Consider the following 24,078-nt stretch of genomic DNA (forward strand, 5'->3'; position numbering starts at 1 on the left):
TGGTGTTTGTTATATTACCTTAATTGTGACGCTGAACATACATGTTTGCAAATCTCTCTCTTTGCTTTATGCTCTTGTATGACATTGTAGTCGAGTGTAGAACTTCAGGCCTACAGAGGTACTTACCGCACTTTAAACTTTTTATTCATTTCATTAGCTAGCCTATGATAAAAACGTCACAGCAGTAATTTTAGCCATTTTTTAAAATTTATTTTTTATTTTACTTTATTTTATATTATATTTTATATTATATTTATATATATAGTATTTTATTTTATATTTTATTTTTTTTCTATTTTTCTATTTTTTATTTTTTAATTTTTTTTTATTTTATATTTTATTTTATATAATATATTTTTATTTTATTTCATATTTTTATTTTTTATTTTTTAAATTTTTTAATTTTTTAGTTTTATTTATTTAAAAAAATTTTTTTATTTTAATGTTAGTCACCATACAGTACATCATTAGGTTTTGATGTCATGTTCCATGTTTCATTGTTTGTGTATAACATCCAGTGCTCCATGCAATATGTACCCTCCTTAATACCCATCACCGGGCTAACCCATCCCCCTCCCCTCTGAAACCCTCAGTTTGTTTCCCAGGGTCCATAGTCTCTCCTGGTTCATTCCCCCTTCTGTTTACCCCCCCTTCATTCTTCCCTTCCTTCTCCTACCGATCTCCCTGCTATTTCTTATGTTCCATAAATGAGTGAAACCATATGATAATTGTCTTTCTCTGCTTGACTTATTTCACTTAGCATAATCTCTTCCAGTTCCATCCATGTTGATGCAAATGTTGGGTAATCATCCTTTCTGATTGTAGCCATTTTTTAAATTGAAATCTTTTAAAAAAAAATACCTATCGTTATGGTGCTGAGTGTTGGGAGGGGATGTGTTTGAAGTGTGCGCTCATTGCAGTCTTAACTAGACGCCTCTGCCATTGCTTTGTTTGATAAATGTTTGCAGCATTGTCTCTTTAAGTAATATTTATATTCTCTATCATTCATTTCTTCATTTTTGTGTAATAGAGGTATAGACTGTGGCCTATCATGAGTCAGAGGAAGGAGTGTAATTTGGGATAAAAGACAAGGTTTTACAGATGAGTTGATATTTTAGTTAGATTTCAGCAAGTAGATAAAGGACAGGAAAATTATTCTAGACTTAAGAGGCCACATGAACGAGAGGCTTCATTAAGAAGTAATTATTGGGTCTCTAATAGGTGCCACTGTTCTGTCTGTTGGGTTATAGGAGAGAAAAAGCAGACAAAAGTCCCTGCCTGCATGGAGTTTACATGGTTTTGGGGGATTGCTGGGGGGAAGCCTCCTTCACAGAGATCTTGAGAGGACAGCATACTTGGCGATTCTAAGGGTCAGCAGGAAGCCCATTCAGCAGTTAGAGCATGATTCAGAGGGAAAGTAGTTGGGGATGAGGTCAGGGAAGTAGGAGGACAGCAGCTAGGATGGGGCTTTGTGAGCCATTCTAAGGAGGTTAGCTTTTTCTGGCAACAGGTGAGGGAGCCTTTGGAGGCTTTTGAACAAAACTGTTCTAACGTTTTAGTGGGATTACTTTGGCTTCTGGGTTGACAGTAGACTCTCAAAGGCAAGGGTGGAATTAGTTACAGAGCTGTTGCAGTCATCCAGGTGAGAGAGAAGGATGGTGTGCGTTAGGGATGGAATAGTAGAGGTGGTGAGAAGTGGTTGGATTCTGAATGTGTTTTACTGTAGAAACAACCAAATTTGCTGATAGATTGTAGTAACATGTAAAAGGAGGTGAGGACTCAAGGATACTGCCAAGGATGTTGGCTTAAGTCCTCGCAAGGATGGGGTAACTGTCCGTGGAAAACGGGAAGGCTGAGAAGAGCATTTTGAGAGGAGAATATGAGGCTTCCAGTTTTAGATGTGTTCAATTTGTGACGTCACACATCCAAGCTGCAGAGCGGAGAAGGCATCTGGATATAGGAGTCTGGAGCTCAGGGGAAAGAAAGGTCAGGCATCCAGGATAAAAATTAGAAATTGTCACAGTGTAGGTGGTATTTAAAGCTCTGAGAATGAATGATATCACCAAGGAATGAGCGTTGACTACAAGGTGGAAAGAGTCAAGGACTGAAGTCCGGGGCTCTCCTTCAACATGAAGAGGTTGATGTCAAGAGGAGGGAACAGCAAATGATACTGAGAAGGTGCTGCTGGGGAGACAGGAGGGAAACCAGCAGAGTGTGAAGACGCGCGAAGACTGTGTTTCAGGGGAGTGGTACACGCAAGTAGATGAGGCCTGGGAGTTGATTGTTGGCTCTAGCAACGTGGAGGTCATTGGTGAGGCTGATAAAGCAGGTTCAGTTAGCAGCTGCCACGCTGGAATGTGTTTCAGAAAGAAGGAGAAGAGGATTGGAGAGAGTGAATGTGGTCACCTCTTGTGAGGAATTTTGTTGTAAAGTGGAAGAGAGAAATGGATCAGTAGGAAGGAAGTAGGTAAAAATAGTGCTTTTTTTTTTTTTTTTTTTTTTTTTACTTTTAAGACAGGACGTACTATTGCATGTTCATATGCTGTTGGGAATGCAAACAAGGAAGCAAAAATATATGAAAGGCAGGGAAACATTGTGGAGCAGACTACGTATGGGTCTAGGGCATGAGAGGACTAGGGCTGGCCTTTGCAGCAAAGAAAGCAGAGTGCAGGGGCCCAGCTCTGGGTAAGTGGGCAGCTGGGGTATTGGGAAGAGTTGGACACTCTTGTGATTGTTTATGTTTCCTCAGTGAAAGGAAGTAAGGTGATGAGTTCAGAGAAAAGCTGAGGGAAGTTTGTGGCGTCCTGAAGGGATGCAAGAAGATACGCAGAGCAGTTTGGAAGAGTGAAAGGGGGAGGCTGAGGGCTGGGTGGCGTAAGGGTTGGCATGGGTTAGCGATCGGAGTTCAGCGGAGCCAGGCAGCAGGTTGTTTCCCTCTGTCACATGTGCGCTCACAAGTGCAGGCCTGCAGTGGATGCTTGCTTGCGTTTGGCCAGCTTTGGAGCTTCATTCCCCCAGTATGACTGAGCGAGTGAGGGCCAGAGGGTTGTAAGCTTGCGATAGGACGACGGTGAATGGCAGTGTGGCGATGTTCAAATCCGTGGATCACAGGTCGTAGTGGAACGTGAGGGTCATTGACCTTCTGAAGGGAATGAGCTGGGGCTGAGTGGGCTATTTGCGAGTGAGACGATGGAATGATGTCAGTTATTGTTAGTGACGCGGTCTCAGGATCTGACCAGTTGAAGTGGGGTGTGATTGGTCGAGGAAAAGGTGGTGGGGAAGATAACAGAAGGACAGGAGTTGAGGAATTGAGAGGTGAAGGTATTAATAGGAATTAATAGACTTAATATGCCATTTTTATCTCCGAGGGGGGAAAATGGAGGTAAAGAGGAGCGTGGGCCAATCCAGCCGGGAACACTCTGCCGGTGGACGGTATTGTTTAGGGGTGGAGCATTGTTATGTCACCCAGCTTTATTGAGCTATAACTGGTAAATAAAAATTGTACATATTTAATGCATACAGTGTGGTGTTTTCATATATGTATATCTCGTGAGATGTTTACATAATCCAGCTAATTGAAATAAGGGATAGACTATTTTAAAGAAGGCAAGTTTCCTAAGAAAAATTTTCAATTGATTTGAAAGGATACATTTAAAATGTTCTCCCAGAGGCTCGAGGGTTTTGGCAGAAATCAGTGAACATGTCTGAGGAGAAAACCGTACTCTCTGGTCATGAACCATGGCACTTTCAAGTTCTTCGTCAGTTAAGGGATCTTTTGTGTGACATCGTGTTTAGTCTGGGGGAATCAGGAAGTGATGCTTTGACCGCATACCTGGACTCCTTGTGCTTCCTGTTGCAAAAATGTCAGCGTATCTACTACTCTCATTTTCTTCCCAGGAAACTGAAGAGTATTTTACTTCTGTTTTTTTGTGTGTTTTAAATGAGTGCTCTTATCAGAGTATCATACTTTGCATCATAATAATGATCTCTTTATGCAACTTGACCTTCTTAATTGTGATAGTGGCAAAATCCTAGTGGTAGCTTGACAACAGATAGTTTTTAGTATTCTCCGTTATGAAATTGTTAATTACCAGTTGTGGAATTACTTTCATTTACTGTTAGTTCCTCCTTACTCAGGAAACCTCAGAATCCTTACAATCCTGTTATGCCCTGGTGTCAAATAAAGCTTTTTATTTTTCTTACTGTATGATTTTAAATGCCATTTGTGATTATCTTCTAATTCTATCCAAACTGTGATCTCTTTCATTTCATACGGTCTAATCGTTTTTCAAGAGAGGTGTTGTCAGTAATTTGCAATCAACTAATGGTTGGCGTGGGTCAAAAGCTTGTCTAGGAAGTCATGTCTTCTGAAGATGGATATATTCATTATTTCTCTTAGTCTTTGTAAGAAACCTAGAAGAAAAGTGCTTTGTTTTGTTTTTTAACCTCTGATATTGGATTTATTTAAACTTTTTCATACTGGGTTGAGATTTGAAGAAATGCTCTCCCTGTTTCAGATACCAGAAATGTTATTCAGTGATACAGATGGCAAAGAAAAATATAACGACAAAAAAAGGAAAGAAGAAAAGAAAAAAAACTCAGGTAGTATTTTGATGAAATTGACTTTGTGAAATAATTGCCATTTTCTGATATTACAGATTCACTAAAGATTCACAGAGATTGTGAATTTGAATAATGATAAACTAACATAAAGGTTTCTTTTTTCTTAAAGATTTGTTTATGTATTTGAGAGAGAGAGAGCATGAGCAGGAGGGGTGGAGGGAGAGGGAGACAGAGTCCCAAGCGGACTCTGCACTGTGTGTGGAGCCTGATGCAGTCTTGATATCACAACCCTGAGATCGTGACTGGAGCCGAAACGAAGGGTCGGATGCTTTTAACCGACTGAGCCAGCCAGGCGCTCCATAACAAAGATGATGGAAACTAAACTAAAGCTCTCTTTATTTATAAACGCATGTTTATGTCGTTTTATACAGGAGCTGACTCATTATCTATTGTTTACAGTTAAGAAGTTAAACAATTCTATTCTTGGCCCAGATGATCGCATGTTCTACTTACATTGTCTAAACGGCTAAACTTTTCTATTAGTTTTCACTTTTCACTTTGATATGTCACAGCATGCAACTCATACAAGAAAAAGTTTTATGGTGTTCTTTGAGTGTGGACATAATATTTTCTTAATTAAACTCTCATTTTTTCTAGTTCCAAATTAACTTTGAATGTGGTTTTTTTTTTTTTTTTTTTTTTTAGTATAGCATATTCATTAATTTATTTTTCTAACCATCTAGCATCAAATAGTTATTGAACTTGTTTTACCTTAGGTACTGGGCTGGATGCTAGAGATGAGTTAGGAGCTCCTAGTGTAATGAGGAATAGCAGGAATTATGTTCTATAGGAACGTAAACTCTGAAACAAAGTGATTTGAATGACGGTAGGAGTTGATATGAAGTGCCTTTCAAAGTGAGACAGCTTACTGGCAGGTGTTACAGCAAATGGACATGGGCAGACGGGCATGGGGAAGGGTGTTCTGGTTAGAGTGACCAGCATGGAAAAGGCTCCGAGAAATCAACCAGCTGTGTTACTGGATTTGTGAACAGCCCAACGGCTGAGATACGGACGTGTGAGCGGTAGAGTACTAGATGAAGAGAAGGCGGGCGGCTCCGGTCCCGTAACAACAAGCTTCCCATGTCCTGCTAAGGAATTCGGATTCTGACTTGTGGGTGATCTGTGGTCATTGAGAGGTTTTAGCAGAGATGTAACCAGAGTCTTATTGTAGAAACGGAAGTGTCTGGGTGCATGCTTTTCCTCAGTTACTGGAAACTCTGGGGGTGTAGGGAGAAGCTGAAGGCGATCAGACCCCTGAGGAAGGCCATTGCGGTAATCCAAGAGGAAGGAATGGACTTGTGGGTACCAGGAGGCATTCTGAGGGGGGCCTGATGACACAGTGGCTGCAGTACACGAGGAAGGAGGACGCAAGGACGTTTCTCAGGGTTCTGGCTTAGAACAGTGATGAGAAGCTGACTTTAGTAACCGAGGTAGAGAATATGAAAGAACGTAGATTGAGGCAGTGAGAGGAAGATAACGTGTTCAGGAACGGATGTGTTGCATACCGTGTGAACTGACTCTTCATTTTTTGGCTTTGGAGGTCCTGTTTCACCCAGTGTCAAGTGACAGTGGATCTGTGTTCCTTGGTTTGGTGTTTCTTTCCCATTCAAGCAGCTTTTATTGTGCTTGCTTCTGTATTACATGATCTGTAGTTCTAACTAATTTATATGCTGTGACAACCTGTAGATTTCTCTTTCTTGCTGCAGTAAAAGTGTTCAGAGGAAATATGTCACAGTGGACAGATATACTGAAGTTAAGTAATTCAAATTCATAAGGAACACGGGAGCTGTGAATAGATGTACCTTCACACAGAGATGATACCTCGATTTATAGTTCTCTAGGTGGAGTTAGCTGGTGTGAAATAAATATAGTTAAGATGATTTTCTCTAATTCACAATGGATCATTTATATATTAAATCATTTTGTTTTCTCTTTCTAGTTGATCCCGATTTTCTAAAATCATTTTTATTAATCCATGAATCTTGTAAAGCATATGGTGCTACCCCAAGCCGATATATGACATTTTTACGTGTGTATTCTGCGATCAGTAGCAGCAAGAAAAATGAACTATTAAAAAGACAGAGTCATTTGCAGGTACAGTATTGGTAATCTCAAATTATTTTACTTATCTCTGGGGAGCAAGGGTTTCTGTATATCACAGTCCGTTGCCCATGGCATGTATTTGGTGTACGTGAGTATGGGACTGTGTTACATGCCTTAAAACAGTCTCACCTACCTATACTGCTCGTTGGGATACTGATGGTTTTGTGAGTTTTATTTAGATTCAATAATTGTTTTTTTTCTCCACTGGATGGTATTTATGTGCTTTTGATAGTTTATGTGATCTTTAAAAGTTTCTTTAACGTGAAAGCGTTTTTAGAAATTCAGAAATGTCTATTAATTAAAACAAAATAACTGAAGTTAAGCTTTATACTAACCTTTAAAATTAAAATTATACCTTATAAAATACTTTTATCTGTCAGTACATTCTGAACAGTTGTCTTTCTCCATTTTTGTAATTACAAAGCTTCAACTTAAATGTGGCGTTAAAATGCCAGCCTCAGACATTGTCTGAGAGCGTTTCCTCTCCAGAGTCCTAGTGTTGCTCTGTTAGTGTCGTAAATTGGGATCCATCCTAATCCACAGTTACCTTTATCTCTCTTTCTAATGATTCACTTTCATGCAGAGCAGGCCACTAACTATACCTGCTCTGGAAAGGTCATTGTCTTGATTGACTTCTCTGTGGTGCTGTGGGTGGGTTACTTGAACTTGCTGACCTGCAGCTCAACTGGGGCACTTGTGTGTGAGTGTAGTAGACGGAGAACCAGCATGATTCTGTCCTCTCTGTTGGGTGCTCAGTAAATACTGGTTGTATTGCTTTATGCCATTACTGTCTTCCCAGATCTTCTCATTTGTTGGATGACAGAAACCCAGCTCACACTGTAGAAGAGAGGGAATGTTTTTCGTGTCCATTCCTTGGATTACTCATGGGCAGTGGGATGGGGTGCCGTAATGTCCAGCCCAGGGTCCGATGTCCACCCAAGAGCAGGCCTTGAGTCCTTTTACGTAGTCAGGGAGACTGAAACATGGAAAAGCTTTGCTGAGTTCTTGCTTGCTTTCTGTTTTCTGTCTCAGAATTCAGTGGGTAAAAATCCTGGTCTCGAAGCTCCCAACTATGTGCTGATCTGATCAGCTTTACTGTGACAGTTTAAAATCTGTTTTTCTTCTATGCCTCTGTGGAGTCTTGCACTACATCTTAATGGGTATATGGTCGGATGCGTCATTCTGATTTGCAGTAAGGAAAAACCCAAGTCCACTTGCAAGCATTTGCAATCTTTCTTAAAGATTTCCTTCATTCTTTCTTAAAGATGAATTCTGTGGTATATATATCCCACATCTTCTTTATCCATTCATCAGGATAAAGTGTATAAAATTCCTTTTTTTAAATGTCATTTGGTTTTACTGATGCAGGCTGGTGTGTCTAAACTGAATGAAGCCAAAGCCCTTGTGGACGAGCTGAACAGAAAAGCTGGAGAACAAAGTGTGTTACTTAAAATTAAGCAGGACGAAGCTGATGCTGCCCTTCAGGAGATCACAGTGTCAATGCAGGTAACGTTCGAGGGGGCAGGAGAGTACAGACGCACGGGGACCGCTTCTGCCTGATTGTCAGTGTGAACAGGAAATCACAGTGTCAATGCAGGTAACGTTCGAGGGGGCAGGAGAGTGCAGACGCACGGAGACCGCTTCTGCCTGATTGTCAGTGTGAAAAATTACACGTTTACTTACATGGATTTAAAAACATTTCTCGTCTGTGCTGAGTCAGACCGATGGTATTAAGTACTTGAGCTTCTCAGTTCACCCTATGCTAATACAGCTAAACCGTATAAATACAGAAGCATTTGAAGTTGGTATAGGTTTGTCTGTGAGTGATTTTGTTAGTTTACCCTCTACTAGTTGATATTTTCCTTTATTTTTAAAAAAATTATCTCCTTCAGGCTTTAAGGGTTTTTTTTCTCTTGCCTTTAATATTCTCAAGATTTACAAAATAAGTCTTTATTTATTTTACTTATACTTTCATGATATTTTAATATTTTGATTCTATCCACTTTTTGCCATTGCCGTTCCTTTGTTGAACCTCGCAGAGGAGATTTCTTTGGCGTTCTTCTCGGCGCAGGGGCTACGTCCGTGCACCCTCCCCATGCCCTTGCCAGTGCCTCTGTGCTGACTGCCACCACATCCATCTCTCTCATCCTTCAGCCCTACTCTCTCATCTGAGCTTCAGACTCAGACCCCCAATAATCTGCTACACATGTCTTCTTAGAAGTCTGTGAGCGTTATGGCTGGGCCATATTCCATTGTGTGTGTACCACATCCCACATCTTCTTTATCCATTCATGAGTCCATGGACACTTGGGCTGCTTCCATATCTTGTCTATTGTAGATAATGCTGCTGTGAACATAGGGGTGCATGTGTCCCTTAATTGATTAGTGTTTTTGTATCTGTTGGGTCAATACCTAGGTGTGATTACTGGCTCATAGGGTAGCTCTATTTTTAACTTTTTGAGGAACCTCCATACTGTTTTCCAGAGTGGCGGCACCAGTTTGCATTCCTGCCAACCGTGCAAGAGGCTCCTATTCTCTACATCCTCACCAACATCTGTTGTTTTCTGTGTTGTTGACAGTATAGCTAATTATTCAAGACAGAACTTACAAATTATATTAGACTTACGTTCCCTTAGTCCCCACCTTTAATGAGTCACTAAGCTCTGTAAGTTTACCTCCTTGGTTATGTCTCGTGTATGTTCTCCATCTTTGTTTTGGTAACTATTAACCATACTGCAAGTCTAATGCCTCTTGTGATTAAATTAACTTCATTATTTAATAGACTCATAAAATAATAAGGTTGGGAGAATTGTGATTTAAAGACTTAGTATTGAGGGCGCCTGGGTGGCTCATTTGGTTGAGCGTCTGCCTTCGGCTCAGGTCATGATCTCAGGGTCCTGGGATCGAGTCCCGCATTGGGCTCCCTGCTCAGTGGGGAGTCTGTTTATCCTTCTCTCTCTGCTCCTCCCCCTGCTCGTGCTCTAAGTAAATTAAAATATTTTTTAGAAAGAAACTATTGAGCTGTAGTAATCAAGGCAGTGTGAGACTGGTGTAGTGATATAACAGATCATTGGAACATAATGAAATTCAGAAATAGACTAACATGTTCATACTTAATTGATTTTATACAAAATGCTAGTTAAATGGGGAAAGGATAGTCTTTTTAAAAAATGGTATTTGAATATCCATGTAGAGAAAAATAAACAAGACCTTTACCTTAAACTTGTACAAATATTAACTGAATATAGGTTATAGATCTAAACATACAGCATAAAATTATAAAACATTGGAAAAAAACATGAGAAAATCTTTATGATGTTGGGCGAGACAAAGATTTTTTAGATGTGATACCAAAATGGAAGAAGAAAAAAATTGATGAATTGGACCCCATTGAAATTAAAAACATCGCTCTGTGAAATAAGTTCTGAAGAAAATTAAAAGGCAAGTCACAGACTGGGAGAAATTATTTACAAAACATAAATCTGATAAATGAATTGCATCCAGAATATACAGAAACCATTAGAACACAATAATAAAAAGTCTAATTTAAAAATGGACAAAAGATTTGAAGATACCCTGCATGATAGAAGACAGAAAGGGCCAATAAATGTATGGAGAGATGCTCAACATGGTCATTGATCAAGAAAATGTAATCCCCTTATTTGCAGACATTGGAAGTATTGCTCCATTTTCTTCCAACTTCTGTTGTCATGACTGAAACACTCCAAGTTCTGTTAAGTTCTGATCCTTTGCGGGTGAACTTTTTCTTTTTTCCCCTCTCTTGAGACTTTGTGGAAGTCATTGTTCTGAAGGTGACACGATCTGCCTTGGCTTAGGTTTACTTTCGTTCAGTGTGTTGGACACTGTGTGGATTCTCCGCCCCCCCCCCCCGGACACTTCTCTGCGCAGTCCCAAGAGGTGTCCACGTGTCATGTGGTTGGTACGTCCCTCCCTCCATGTCTCTTCCCTCTCTCGGATGCTATTACTTGGACTGTGGACTTCCCTGTCTGCTTCTCTAATTTTCTTTTGTTTTCTCACCTTTTTCCTCTTTCTTTTTGCTCTACTTCCATTAAAATTTCTTCGTTTTCTAATTCTCCTCTTGAATTTTTCACTCCTGCTATGATGTCATCTCTCAAGAGATTTCTTTAGCCTCTAAATGCTTCCTTTTGGCAGCATCCCTTTTTTGGTCTCTTTGTGTTGCGTCATCTCCGCTTAGCTCTCAAGGACACTTTATGAAGTCTTCTGTTTCCCAGCTATATTTTCTTATGTATTTTTTCATACTTGATTGTTTTATTCTTATTCACAGAAGAAGCTTTCTTTGTGTGTTTGGTCATCTTCATTGGAAATCTGAGTGTGGGTAGGGTTCTTAGGGACTCTGAGCCTCACGGGAGGATATCTCGACTGACTAGAAGGACATAGTCAAGGTTTCCCCTCACATGCCAAAATAATTCCATTGGCACGTGGGGAACTCCCAAAGTAATAACATTTCCAGATACGTGATGTTTATGTACGCCAGTGTTTCCAAGATACTGCTCCTGAGTACCTGACCTGGTAAGTAATGTAATAGAAAATCACATGTAATTTTCATACTGTAAAACTTCAGCAGTTTTCCTCAAGGTGTTTTGGAAGCAAATTAATATAAAGATTTATGTAAAGAAGACAGCCATTTTTATTATTAAAAAATACCTGTGAACTACTTACGTTTAAAGAGTAATTTGACATGTAAAACAAGTGGAGGCCACGTAAAGGATAATGCTGTGGACAACTGCGTGTTTACAAAGGAGACCATTCAGCAGTACCTGTGCCCGTGAGCCGGCAGACTAGTGACCTGTAGCGAGGGACGCGACGGCTGTGCTGCTCTGTTGTCGGGCTGTTCGCAGAAGGGTTTTCTGTGACTCCAGCTAGTTGTATTGCCTAGCTGAGACACAGAAGAGCAGCCGTGTATCTTGTAAGTTAACAATTTTGCTTAATTATAAATAGACATTTCTGTTCATTATTTTATAGAAAAGTGTAGTCTGGAGAGACAGCTAAATCTCAAACTGTAAACTTCCAAAGCTTGCAGCTCCAGGTTTGCGACAGAAGAAATGTACAAAGTAAATACTGCAGAGTCTCAGAGTAGGGATAACTTCCAGTTGGTAGAGCGGGCTAATAAAAGAAGCAACCCAGGAGCTGGGCCTTTAAGGATTTTTATGTGTGAGATGGAGAACACAAGTTCCCTTCCGAGGAGCGGAGGTAGAGATGTGAAGGTAGACACGCCGCGGAGCACAGACAGTTCCAACTGGACTGACGTGTAAGGGGCTGCGGGTGAGACTGGAACCACCTGGTCCGTCTTCAAAGTCTCTGTGCCCTGCCTGCACCCACATGAAGTATTTCAATGTATTTGGCAACAGAGCACCAGCTATTCGTTTTTAAGCTCCCTGAATGATTAGAACGTAGTTGAGAACCACTGATGCAAGGACTCTGAAAGATTTCTTGACGGATTTCCTCTTTGGTTTTTCAGTTAGTATCAATAAACCAAATATAAACAGTCATAATAATCATTTTTACATATGTGGGATCCTTGAATTTTGTGTGCATGAACAGAGTTCACATGTTACTGATATATAATTTAGTGTTCTTTGAGTCTGTACTGATTTTTGTTGAGTTACCATATTATTATATCATGATTTGATTAATTTTTGTCTAAAATATAGAAACACAAACTTCTAATATACTGTAGTCTCTAAGAGTTGTTAGTCTTTACTGTTAGAATTATAGAAACTTTATTTTTAGTTTGTTCATTTATGAAATGAGCATAATATATTAACCTATCTGGAGTATTTATTGCAAGTGTTAAATGTGTATTATAATTTTCTAAGTTATGTAATTCTGAGTGGCTTAATTTTTATATAATCATTTATTACTTTGCTATTCAGAAAAAATAAAACAAATAAAGCATAGAAGCTTACTGATAGTAAATATATCATAAATTATAGCATTTGTTTCGCAGGCATCTTAGAAACTCTCAGTGAACATTAGAAAAACATTTAATAGAAAATGTTATTTTAAAATAACTTTTATTTTTGATACCATGCTTTAAAATATCAAGTGCATGAAAATTAATGGGAAAGCCATTTAAATTTAAATGCCGTTTCCTGTAGGATGCTAGCGAGCAAAAGACAGAACTTGAAAGACTGAAGCACAAAATAGCAGAAGAAGTTGTTAAAATTGAAGAAAGAAAAAACAAAATTGACGAAGAATTGAAAGAAGTGCAGGTAAGCTACGGGGGGCGCATAGTCAGAGCTGCGTCTGGCTGCCCACTGTGTCGGGAGTTCTAGCCGTGTCAGCAAGCGTGGCTCCCGACCAGGATAGACTTCATGGAAGAGAAGCAGGAAGGAGGGTCTGTTGGGAGAAGCAAGGTCATCAAAAACCATCTGTGATTTCTGTGAGCCGTGTTGTTGGAGTGTTGAGGAGAAAAACGTATTGTAGGGAAATTAAGTCGAACTCTTAGGATCTTTTTTTGGTTCCTCACTAGGTTATAGCCACAGAATATCAGGAGCCTCTTGAAAATTGCAAATTGTCTGAAAACAAATTAGATTTTCTAAATAGGACTCTTACAGTTATGGTGGTAAGAATTTGAAGATTTTGTATTTTGTGGTTTCAAAACATTTTGATATTTGAAGAGAACAGATATTAATAACTAGAGTTATTTTTAATAAAATGACAAATATTCAATAACTTCTAGACTTAGTGATTTTTACATACATATTTTGAAATTAAAAATGCTCTTTGTCTTTTTAGCCTCTAGTCAATGAAGCTAAACTAGCAGTTGGAAACATTAAGCCAGAATCTCTTTCAGAAATTCGCTCACTGCGTATGCCTCCTGATGTCATCAGAGATATTCTTGAGGGCGTTTTAAGGTTGATGGGTATCTTTGATACATCTTGGGTGAGCATGAAAAGGTAAGTTTTTGAATTTGTGAAAAATGTTATTATTTTACCAGTGAAGTACACATGGATTGGTTGATTGATTCATTTATTTAGATTTATTTTTAAGTAATCTCTGTATCCACTGTAGGACTTGAACCCACAACCCCACGATCAAGAGTCACATTCTGTCCTGAGTGAGCCAGCCAGGCACCCCTCTTTTGTATTTTATTTTATTTATTTATAATATTTTTTTATTATGTTAGTCACCATACAGTATATCCTTAGTTTTTGATGTAAAGTTCCATGATTCATGAGTTGCGTATAACACCCAGTGCACCATGCAATACATGCCCTCCTTACTACCCATCACCAGTCTACCCCACTCCCCCACCCCCCGCCCCTCTGAAGCCCTCAGTTTGTTTCTGAGTCCATAGTCTCTCGTGCTTCATTCCCCCTTCTGATTACCCCCTCCTTTCTTTATCCCTTTCTTCCCCTACCGATCTTCCTACAATATTTCTTACATTGTTTCTCAGACTGTGCTTCATTAATTACCTAGTTACACACTTGGCCGTAATATTTTAAGATACTCTGTGATCCTATTCCAAGATCGGTATTTTCCTTTCTCTGTAATTCTGTTAATTATGTGATTGTTGTAAGTATCCACAGAGGGAAAAAAGAATGCCTTAAAATTGTGAAGAACATCTCAGTAAGTGCAGTCATTTGTTTGGCCCGCACACAGTACACAGCATTGTGTTTCCTGTGATTTACTGATGAGGAAAATATCGTCACTGTTCTCAGGGTCTTGTGCTCCTGGCAGAGTCAGACAACGGTGGAAGGGGCAAGGGCAGGAGCCCCATAAATAATAAGACCTAAACTGGGAGAGAAAAGGCCGGGTGTCAACAAAACACGCAGGCGCATAGCTTCGGCTTTCCTGTCCTGGTGACAGTGTTGTGGTTTGTGCCCATGGTCAGAGCCACGCTGGGACTGAGGGTCATGATAGAGTCCTTTCCTACCTAGAGGTGGGAAGGGAGGTCAGGTGGAGGGAACATGTGAAAGTCCCTTTCTTGGAAAGGAGTCAGGAAATTTTCTGAGCTATCCAATAACAGACGAGCACTGATCAGTGCACGGGAAGGGATGTGGGTCCCATCAAAGGATTGTGATGGCTTCCCTTCACCACTCCACGTTGTCCGCAGGAGGCGAGGAACCACAGGGCTTCTCTGTGGAGGTCACCCTTGGGGTCCTTACAAAGTGATGGACTGCACACGAGAAGCTGGGATACCTCAGGACCCTATGTTTTGTTAACTAGTGGATGAAAAGTACCACGTACACTGTTTTGTTAAGTCAATGTTATTGTCAGAAATGGCAAACTTTTTTAGCCTCATTTGAAGTAATGTTTTAATTTTAGTTTCCTTGCCAAAAGAGGTGTGAGAGAAGACATAGCAACTTTTGATGCACGAAATATTCCAAAGGAAATAAGAGAGAGCGTTGAAGAACTTCTTTATAAAAATAAGGGATCTTTTGATTCAAAGGTAATTTTAACAGCTATGCCATCAGTTCCCTTCCCATACGCTGTAATATTCTGCTTGTTAAAATGTGATGGCTTTTCATTATCGGTTATTTACATTGCCTGAAAACGAAAAGTAAAAAAAAACATAGGCCGTAGGGATTATGTGTCAGAAGCCTTGACTGACTGATGGGTGAACAGGAATCCAGGCTGGGTCTGGGGCACAGTTAATGTCATATGTGCTGTTTGAATCTTCATATCGGCTCGAAATCCTTTTATCTGTCATTTCTTAACTTCCAGCTTGCCTGGTCTGCTTTTCTTTCTTCCAGCGTATTTGTCATATGATGACAGATACCTGTGTTAGGATACTTGTATCTCGTGTCAGTGAATAGTTTAAATTCCATGATTCTGTTACTTTTTTAGCTCTCTTATTCAAAATGTTATGTGCATCAACTCTGACTCTGGTAACATGGTTTCAGAGTTGCTTTTATCCAATAAAGATGTGTCCCATGGACAGAAGGGGAAGAGTTGGTGCTTGAACATCATTGTGGACAGACATATATTGATTATAAGTGTAGGTAATGGAGTACTTATGTCGATAAAATATCATATTAAAGATTTATGTGATTCAAAAACATTTATTTTGAAGCAAAAGTTCAAGGTTATCTAAAATAACAATTCACATTATTGTTATTTTAACTATCAACCAAAAACTTCATTTGGGGGGATAAATTATTAAATGCTTAAGTAAAATAGACTAGACTTACCTTTGCTTTTATTTGAAATTAAGTTACGGTGCTGGCTAACTTGTGATGGATTTTTCAGAATGCGAAGCGTGCCAGCACGGCGGCCGCTCCTCTGGCCGCGTGGGTTAAAGCAAATGTCCAGTACTCCCACGTCCTGGAACGGATTCAGCCTCTGGAAACGGAGCAAGCGGGATTAGAATCGTGAGTGAGGTCTAGAATATAAATAAGTCTAACCTTTGTTTATCTGCATCAGTTTAATGACTTAATTATTGGGGTTTATTTACATTTTATTCCTTGTTTATATCTTAAAAGGCAGCTGACAACATTAAAACATATAACATGAGTCAGTTATATAAAATTAAATATTAAGCAGACCAAAAGAAAAAACAATTAAAAGAAGGTTGAGAGCAGAACCAACTCATTTTTTCCCCTCCACCATTATTATGTTGTTGGAAGGATAATTTGGTAGAAGTTCTTTTACAAAGAGCTAAAATTTTGTGAATGAATAATATTAAGGTACAATAAGTAGGTTTTGGAAAGTTAGGGCTTTTAAATTTGTTTTCTCCTTCTAAGTTGTAGGAAACGTGTTGTATATATTTTGCAAAACATGGTCTGGGCAGGTGGGGGAAATTTTAACCATTTACCTTGGGGCTCACCATTTTAATTGGTGGTTCCTAAGTCAGCGTTTGTTCTGTGTAATGTTCTTGATTGATCCGTGTGTGACGTCATCTCTTCTTACCCTGGACAAGGAGATTGTTAGCGGCCTGAACTTCTTTTTCTCAGTATACTTATGTGACATTTTTGTGTTAATTTGTCACATATTTTTGTGTAATGAATAATGTTAAATGTGTATATTATTTTGAATATGTAAGTATTTTTCACAGCTAAGATACACCGTATCTTATGGTTTTTTATTTCCTTTCTTGTACATCTTTGTTTTTCTTAATAATTTCATTTTTAAAATTTTTTCTGTTGACATATCACATATTTATCCACATCCTTAAAACAGACCCTAAACCATATTCAGAATCTCTGTGTTTTTGGGACGCCTGGGTGGCACAGCGGTTAAGCGTCTGCCTTCGGCTCAGGGCGTGATCCCGGCGTTATGGGATCGAGCCCCACATCAGGCTCTTCCGCTATGAGCCTGCTTCTTCCTCTCCCACTCCCCCTGCTTGTGTTCCCTCTCTCGCTGGCTGTCTCTCTCTCTGTCAAATAAATAAATCTTAAAAAAAAAAAAAAAAAGAATCTCTGTGTTTTATGTATTCTTTCTTACTATTATCCCTCCTAGAGCCTTTTGACCTCCTGCTCTAATGTGGGTCACTTCTTCCCCAGGCCTGCTGCTTATAGCTATTATCTCGAGACTTCTCTTCACCAAGGTTCTGGCGACTATCTTTATCTGTTTTTCTCTTTTCTAATTGTATTCTTTTTTTTGGGTCCTTGTCTTTCTTAGTTTAGTCCTTCATTTTCCTAGAACATATCCTTCACATTAGAAAGGGCATATAGGATGAAAAATGTTTTGACATCTTTCCTGTCTAAAATTACCTGTATTATGCTGTTACATCCAATCAATAATTGGGCTGGGTTTACAATACTGGGCAAGAAGCAGTTTAATCTCACAATTTTGAAGGCCTTACTCTGTTGCAGTAGTTCTCTAAGTGTGATCCCCGAGCTAGCAGCATCAGCGTCCCGTGGGAGCTTGGGAAGAGTGCCCATTTTTGAGCTCTGTCCACGCTGAGTCAGAGATGCTAGGGGTGCTGGAGTGTGAGGACTTGCAGTCTGTGTTTTGACAAGCCGTTTAGTTGATTTGTGTAAAGCACAGACGCACAACAGTGGGAACTGGGAACTCTGATGGCAGTCTCTCAGATATTGTGTGCATTTTTGCGGGGGGAAGGTAAGTCACATCTCTAGAAGCATCTTCCTACTCTGCCTCGGCTGTGGGTGGGGGCGGGTGAGGGTTCTAGGCTTGACCCACATGGAGGTGTTAAGAGGATAGTCCATTCTCAGTGTGGGAGGGAATCTGAGGTTGATGTATTGATTATATCAACTATTGGAAAACACTCTGTTCAGCTCTGTTATCTTTAGAGTACCTGTTGTCCTCAGTTGCTGCGCATTTGGAATTCTTCTCCGGCTTTTCTTCCTGCAGCTCCTCAACTTGTGGCTTTTGCGTTCCATCATGTCACTTATCACCTTTTATTAAAGTTACTCCACTGCAGTCCTTTTCTCTTTCATTCTCTTTATTTCTGTGTATGAATATCTTTAAAATTCCCTTGGTTTCATTTTGGTATGGTGTTAGAAGGAATAGAAGGGGTTGTTTTTGCTATTGTTGATATATAAAATGGAATAACTTTTATAAAATTGAATTATATTTTAGAAATTTGAAGAAAACTGAAGATAGAAAAAGGAAACTAGAGGAGCTTCTAAATTCTGTTGGCCAGAAAGTATCAGAACTCAAAGAGAAGTAAGTTAAGTTTAAAATGTATTTTGAAAAAAATATGTATTTTGGATATTTGAAAACATACCTCAACTAATGTTTCAGTTTTGAAAATCTTATAATCGTTATTCTCACTTCCTTTAGTGACTTATCTAAACTAGGGAAGCACATGGAATACTATAGAAGGTATTCCTGTTTAACCAGTGGTTTGGTGAGAACAAACCTGGAGCTGTCACTGTGTCTGGTCCTGAGCTCGGGGGTCTCGAGCAAGAGGGACAGAATGCAGTAAGTTCACGCGGACAGTCCTTACCTGTGGCGTGGCGTCTGCATTTCCATATTATCCAGACTGACTTCACGTGACCTGTTCTCTAAACTGCCCGAGGTTCAGGATTGCATTAGAAACTACTGTGTCCTTTTAACTTTGTACTTTCGAGTGTTTAAAAAATATTCCTTTATGCAACATTGTACTTAAATTTCAGGACCATTTATGAATATTATTAATCATAAAACCTTTCCTTACCTCTGGCTTCATGTGATTGCTGTAGAGTATAGGATAGAAAATATTGGTGTGGGAATCATAGCAAATGTGGGACTGTTTTCCTTTAAAAACTGTGAAAATTGGAAAGCTGGAGCATATGTGATTAAATACTTTATGTGTTATGCTATCATTTGCTTTTAGTTTTGTAAGACTCAAACTTTTCTAAATAGATACTTTTTTCAGGTGATGCGTTCCATTTTCCTTCTTTTTGTATGGAAGAAATATAAATTACTATACCAAGAAAGAGATTCATCAGACTGAAAACTATTATTTTTTTCTCCATACAGGAAATAATGATCTTATTTATACTTAATATATTTACTTACAGAGAAAAAAAAACAAGAAAGAAGCCTCAAACCCATAAACCAGTGTTTTCAATATTTCTGAATTTTTTTTATGTTATAGACACAGGAAAGACACTTCATCATTTTCTCTAGATATAATTAGAGAAGCATAAGGAAAGTGCTTATTCCTTTCAGCGTTGTATGCTGAGAACTCGTGCTTACTCTGCAGCCAAGAGTCAGGTCTTTGTTGGGTAGTTCGCATGTGCAGCACATCTGTGAGCTCTTGTCCTGCACACTTTACGTACACGTCATTTTTAGTACTTCCCATGAACCTGAGAGGTGGATATTCTTTCATTCTGCAGATTAGAAAGGTTTATTTGCCTACGTTGAAGAGTTAGTAGCTGACAAAGCTAGCATTAAATCATAGATTTGTCTCACTCCATGAAGTTCCTTTTCTTAATCGCTATACCATACAATCAATATTGTGGAAGGATTATGGAAAAAAACTTTCAGAATTAGCTTATAATTTTAAGTAAAACAGAATGGCATTTCCCAGTTTAGAGTTATTATCAAGAATGAGTCAATGCCGGTTAATAGGCATTTACTTGATTCTTCATGAAGGTATAATTGACTCTAGGTTGGGAGTGACAATCTTATTTTCTAGTATATGAACAAAGAAAAAAGTAATTGAAAAATAAGTATGATGTATCAATTTTTACATTCTAACTTAACAGAATTGAGACATTTGCCATTTTTATACAATTTATACAGAAACGTGCAAGTTAGCTTAATTGAGCAAATACTTACGGCAAAACCGTGTACGTAGTGTGAGTTGCTGAGCTGAGTAAGTGTGCACTCCACCTCCACGTCTCGAGCGGAGCTGTGTCGTGGGCTTGATGACATGATGTAGTCTGCACTTTCCAGGATGGTAGCCACTAGCCCTTGAATGTGGGTGATAGGACTGAGGACTTGAATTTCAGATTTTACTTTTAGTTAATTTAAATTTAAATAGCCACTTGTGGCTAGTGGCTACTGTACTGGAAAACCGAGTTTTACTGCTGTGTGTAGCAGGAGGTATTGAGCACTTTGAGAGACAATGGAATGCACCGTGCATTGCCTGAAACGTGGTGTCCGACACACCCGTATGTGAATTTCGGGTCCGCTACTGATTACTGGTGAAACCTGTAGAAGAGTCTGTCTGGAAAGTGGGAGTCATAGTACTTTGAGCTGCTGTTCTGAGTGTTGCATGACATGCTTTTTTTGTTGCTGTTTATTGTTTTGATTGTGCCCAGCACAGTCCTGGGCATTTTATATAAGTACTTATGTATTTGTCGAAGGACTAGGTAATCAGCTGGAATATTTCTTATTTAATAAAGTAATAAATTTGTACAAGTATTTTTTAAGGAAAATAATTTAAAAGGACAGTTATAAACTTGGGCAAATGGGCACATAGGGAAAGAATATATGTATTGGGTTTGATATTTGAAGTGAATTTTAACATTTTGTTTATATTTTTGATTGGTAGATACTTGAAGGAGTTAGCATGCGGGGCAAGGGAGGGGTAAGAAGGGGCTGGAGGGTATTGCAGGTAGAGGATAGTGCGTTTATCCTTCAGAGGTTGACATGTATGGGAATGACGGCAAACTGGAGGGGCAGATGGGGTCACTGTTCTCACAAGGCCCTGACTGTCGTGAGGAGAAGTTTGTGCTCGGGCAGCAGAGCCGTTCAGATCTGCGCGCTGGCGTGTCTGCTCCGTTCATGCTCCCGTGAACACTAACAGTGTCAGTATTATCGCTAACTACATTCTCAGATACTAAGGATAATGCGGTCAAATCTCCTTAAATCCCTTTGGCTTTAATTGATATGAATGTTTGCACAGATTTCAGAGCAGGACATCGGAAGCCGCGAAACTGGAAGCCGAAGTGAGCAGAGCGCAGGAGACCGTTCAAGCCGCCAAAGTCCTGCTCGGACAGCTCGATCGGGAGCACAAGCGCTGGCGTGCTCAGGTTTGCTTGGGACGGGCGGCCCTCAAGAGAGGCTTCCTTGAAAATGCCAAATCTGCAGTGTAGTGTGTTTGCTCAAAACAGAAAAGGAGGGAAATAGCCATACACTTTGGCTGGCTGAGGACCAGTGACCTAGATGTTCATGGCTGTTATGTGACTCTGTGTGAGTGCATCTTGTTCCCCCGGAAGTTGTGTGTGACTGGAGGGATGGCAGGGACGGAAATGACTCAAGGGAAGGTGCGCCACTCTTCATAAATCCCATGAACTTGGCCTTCCGGGACACTGTTGGCCACTTACTTCTTCTAGAAATACTCTGTTTTTTTGACTTTGTTAAAATGCTGTCTCTTGAGGTTTTTTTGTTTTTGTTTTTTTCTTCGATTGGTCGTTGGGTTTTTCTTGAACCAGTTTGATTCCCCCCACTGGATTCTCCTCCTGTGCTCATCCAGGACTGTGTGGTTGCCCTCAGTGGTCCCTTCCTGGGTTCCTGTCCCTTCAGCCGTCCCAGGGGTGCCTCATCCAGTCTTAGGAAAGTCCCTGCTGCCCCGACGCCAACCAAAGCTGTGTTTCCAGACTGCTCAGTAATGCGGTGTTTGTGTTTTGGGTTTTTTTGGAACAGGCTTCATTTTCATTTTTAGTTATTCTTTTATTGAATTATAGTTGACTTACATATTACATTAGTTTCAGGTACTCAGTGTAGTGATTTGACACTTAACATACATTTAAACGCTCACCATAGTAAGTCTTATTACCATCTGCAACCGTAGAAGGTTATTAGAGCGTTATTGACTATTTTCCCTGTGCTGTACGTCACATCCCCATGACTTAACTTATTTTATAGCTGGAAGTCTGTCCCTCTTAATCCTCTCTACCTACTTCTCCCACCTTCCTCCTACCCCCTCATGTCTGGCAACCACCAGTTTGTTCTCTGTATTCACGAGTCTGTTTCTGTTTTTTGTGTGTTTTTGTCTTTTAGATTCCCCATATAAGTGAAATCATATGGTATCTGATTTATTTCATTTAGCAAAATACCCTCTAGGTTCATCCATGTTGTCACAAATGGCAAGATTTCATTCTTTTTTATGGCTGAGTAATATTCCAGTGTGTGTGTGTGTGTGTGTGTGTGTGTGTGTCTTCTTTATCCATTCTTTTTACGTTTTTTATTTTAATTGCAGCGTAGTTAACATACAGTGTTGCAGTGGTTTCGGGGATACACCATAGTGATTGAGCAATGCCGTACCTCGTTACTCAGCACTCATCGTGATAAGTGTACTCTTAATTCCCTTCACCTGTTTCACCCACCGCCTGCCCACCTCCCCTCTGATATACTTTATGTTAAATGAGCACCCTCAGTTCAAGTTACTGTTTTTTTCAACAAGAACATTTTTTACTTAAAGCATACTCAGAATACATGGTTCTAAAAGATCTATAAAAAGCATTCCATCCAAGAAAAATAGAATATGCATTTTCTTTAAGTACACTCAGAAGAATCCCTTGGTTAAATCACATAAAAAGAGACATAAAAAAATACTACAAATTTAAGAAGACTGAAATTATACCAAGTATATCTTTCAACCACAATGGTACAAAACTAAAGATCAATAATAAAAAAGAGCTAGAAAATTTACAATGTAAATATTAAAAATTTAATATATAAATATTAAACAACATACTACTGCAGAAGCAGTAGGCCAAATAAGAAATCAAATAGCAAATCAAAGTGTCTCCAAGCAAAAGAAAAAGAAAACAATATTCCAAAACCTATGGGATGCCGCCAAAGCAGATACTAGAGTGAAATCTATGCTATAAATGCTTGTATGAAGAATAAACAACATTATGCCACAAGGAACTATGTTTATTTCAAATAAACAACATTATGCCACAAGGAACTAGAAAAATAAGAAACTTAGCTGAAATTAGTAAAGAAATAACAAAAATTAGAAATAGTGACCAAAATAAACAATAATATAACATTGAAAGTAATGACCAGTTTTTCTAAAAAAATAAATAAATTTGACAGTGCTTTAACTACATTAACTGAGAAAAATAAGACTAAAAGTCAAAATGAGAAATGCAAGAGAAAACAGTACAACAGATAAGCACAGAAATACAGAGTGTGATAGTAGATTACTATAAACTGTTACATACTAACACATCAGATACCTTAGGGAAAAAAAGATAGTTTCTAAAAATGTAAAATTTACCATGATTGGATCATGAATTGTGAATCCAAGAAATAGGAAATCTTCTTAGACCAATAACAAGAATGAAAGGTGAATTAGGAATCAGAAATCTAGCACAGAAAAGCCCAAGACCACATGGTTTCATTGTTGAATTCTACCAAACATATAAAAAAATGACAATCTTTATCAAAATCTTACAAATAATGGAATAGAGTGAGCACATTCAGAATCATTCCATGAGGCTAGTATTACTCTGATACCAAAGCAGGACAAAAAAAGTACAACAACTCCAGTTTGTCTGATACAAGTATTGCCAGTCTGACTTTGTTTTGATGTCCATTAGCATGAGAGATGGTTCTCCATTACCTCACTTTCAATCTGCAGGTGTCTTTAGGTCTAAAATGAGTCCCTTGTAGGCAGCACATAGATGGGTCTTGTTTTTTTTAATCCATTCGGACACCCTATATCTTTTGATCGGAGTGTTTAGTCCATTTACATTTGAAGTAATTATTGATCAATATGTATTTACTGCCATTTTATTACTTGTTTTGTAGTTGTTTCTGGAGATTTTTTCTGTTCCTTTCTTGTCTTTGTCATTTTAATCTTTCCTTTCTGCTCAAAGAGTCGCCTTTACTAGTATTTCTTGCAGGGCTGGTTTACGATCATGACCTCCTTTAGTTTTGTTTGTCTGGGAAACTCTTTTTTTTTTTTTTTTATAATAATAATATTTTTTTATTATGTTAGTCACCATACAGTAC

The 24,078-nt window shown here is 39.0% G+C and overlaps 1 protein-coding gene across 2 annotated transcripts in view; it reads left to right on the top strand.

The window, feature by feature from the left end:
- Positions 1-24,078, top strand: part of DYNC2H1 (dynein cytoplasmic 2 heavy chain 1) — a 299,368-nt gene that overhangs the window by 83,936 nt on the left and 191,354 nt on the right. For both annotated transcript variants that reach the window (XM_026505886.4, XM_026505887.4), the window contains exons 53-61: positions 4,518-4,602; positions 6,563-6,717; positions 8,095-8,232; positions 12,867-12,980; positions 13,507-13,667; positions 15,040-15,163; positions 15,964-16,085; positions 18,256-18,342; positions 21,017-21,143. In XM_026505886.4, coding sequence (XP_026361671.2) covers positions 4,518-4,602; positions 6,563-6,717; positions 8,095-8,232; positions 12,867-12,980; positions 13,507-13,667; positions 15,040-15,163; positions 15,964-16,085; positions 18,256-18,342; positions 21,017-21,143 — 1,113 coding nt within the window. The remainder of the gene's footprint in view (positions 1-4,517; positions 4,603-6,562; positions 6,718-8,094; positions 8,233-12,866; positions 12,981-13,506; positions 13,668-15,039; positions 15,164-15,963; positions 16,086-18,255; positions 18,343-21,016; positions 21,144-24,078) is intronic.

This window comes from Ursus arctos, unplaced genomic scaffold, assembly GCF_023065955.2.
Source record: "Ursus arctos isolate Adak ecotype North America unplaced genomic scaffold, UrsArc2.0 scaffold_22, whole genome shotgun sequence".
Lineage (NCBI taxonomy): Eukaryota > Metazoa > Chordata > Mammalia > Carnivora > Ursidae > Ursus > Ursus arctos.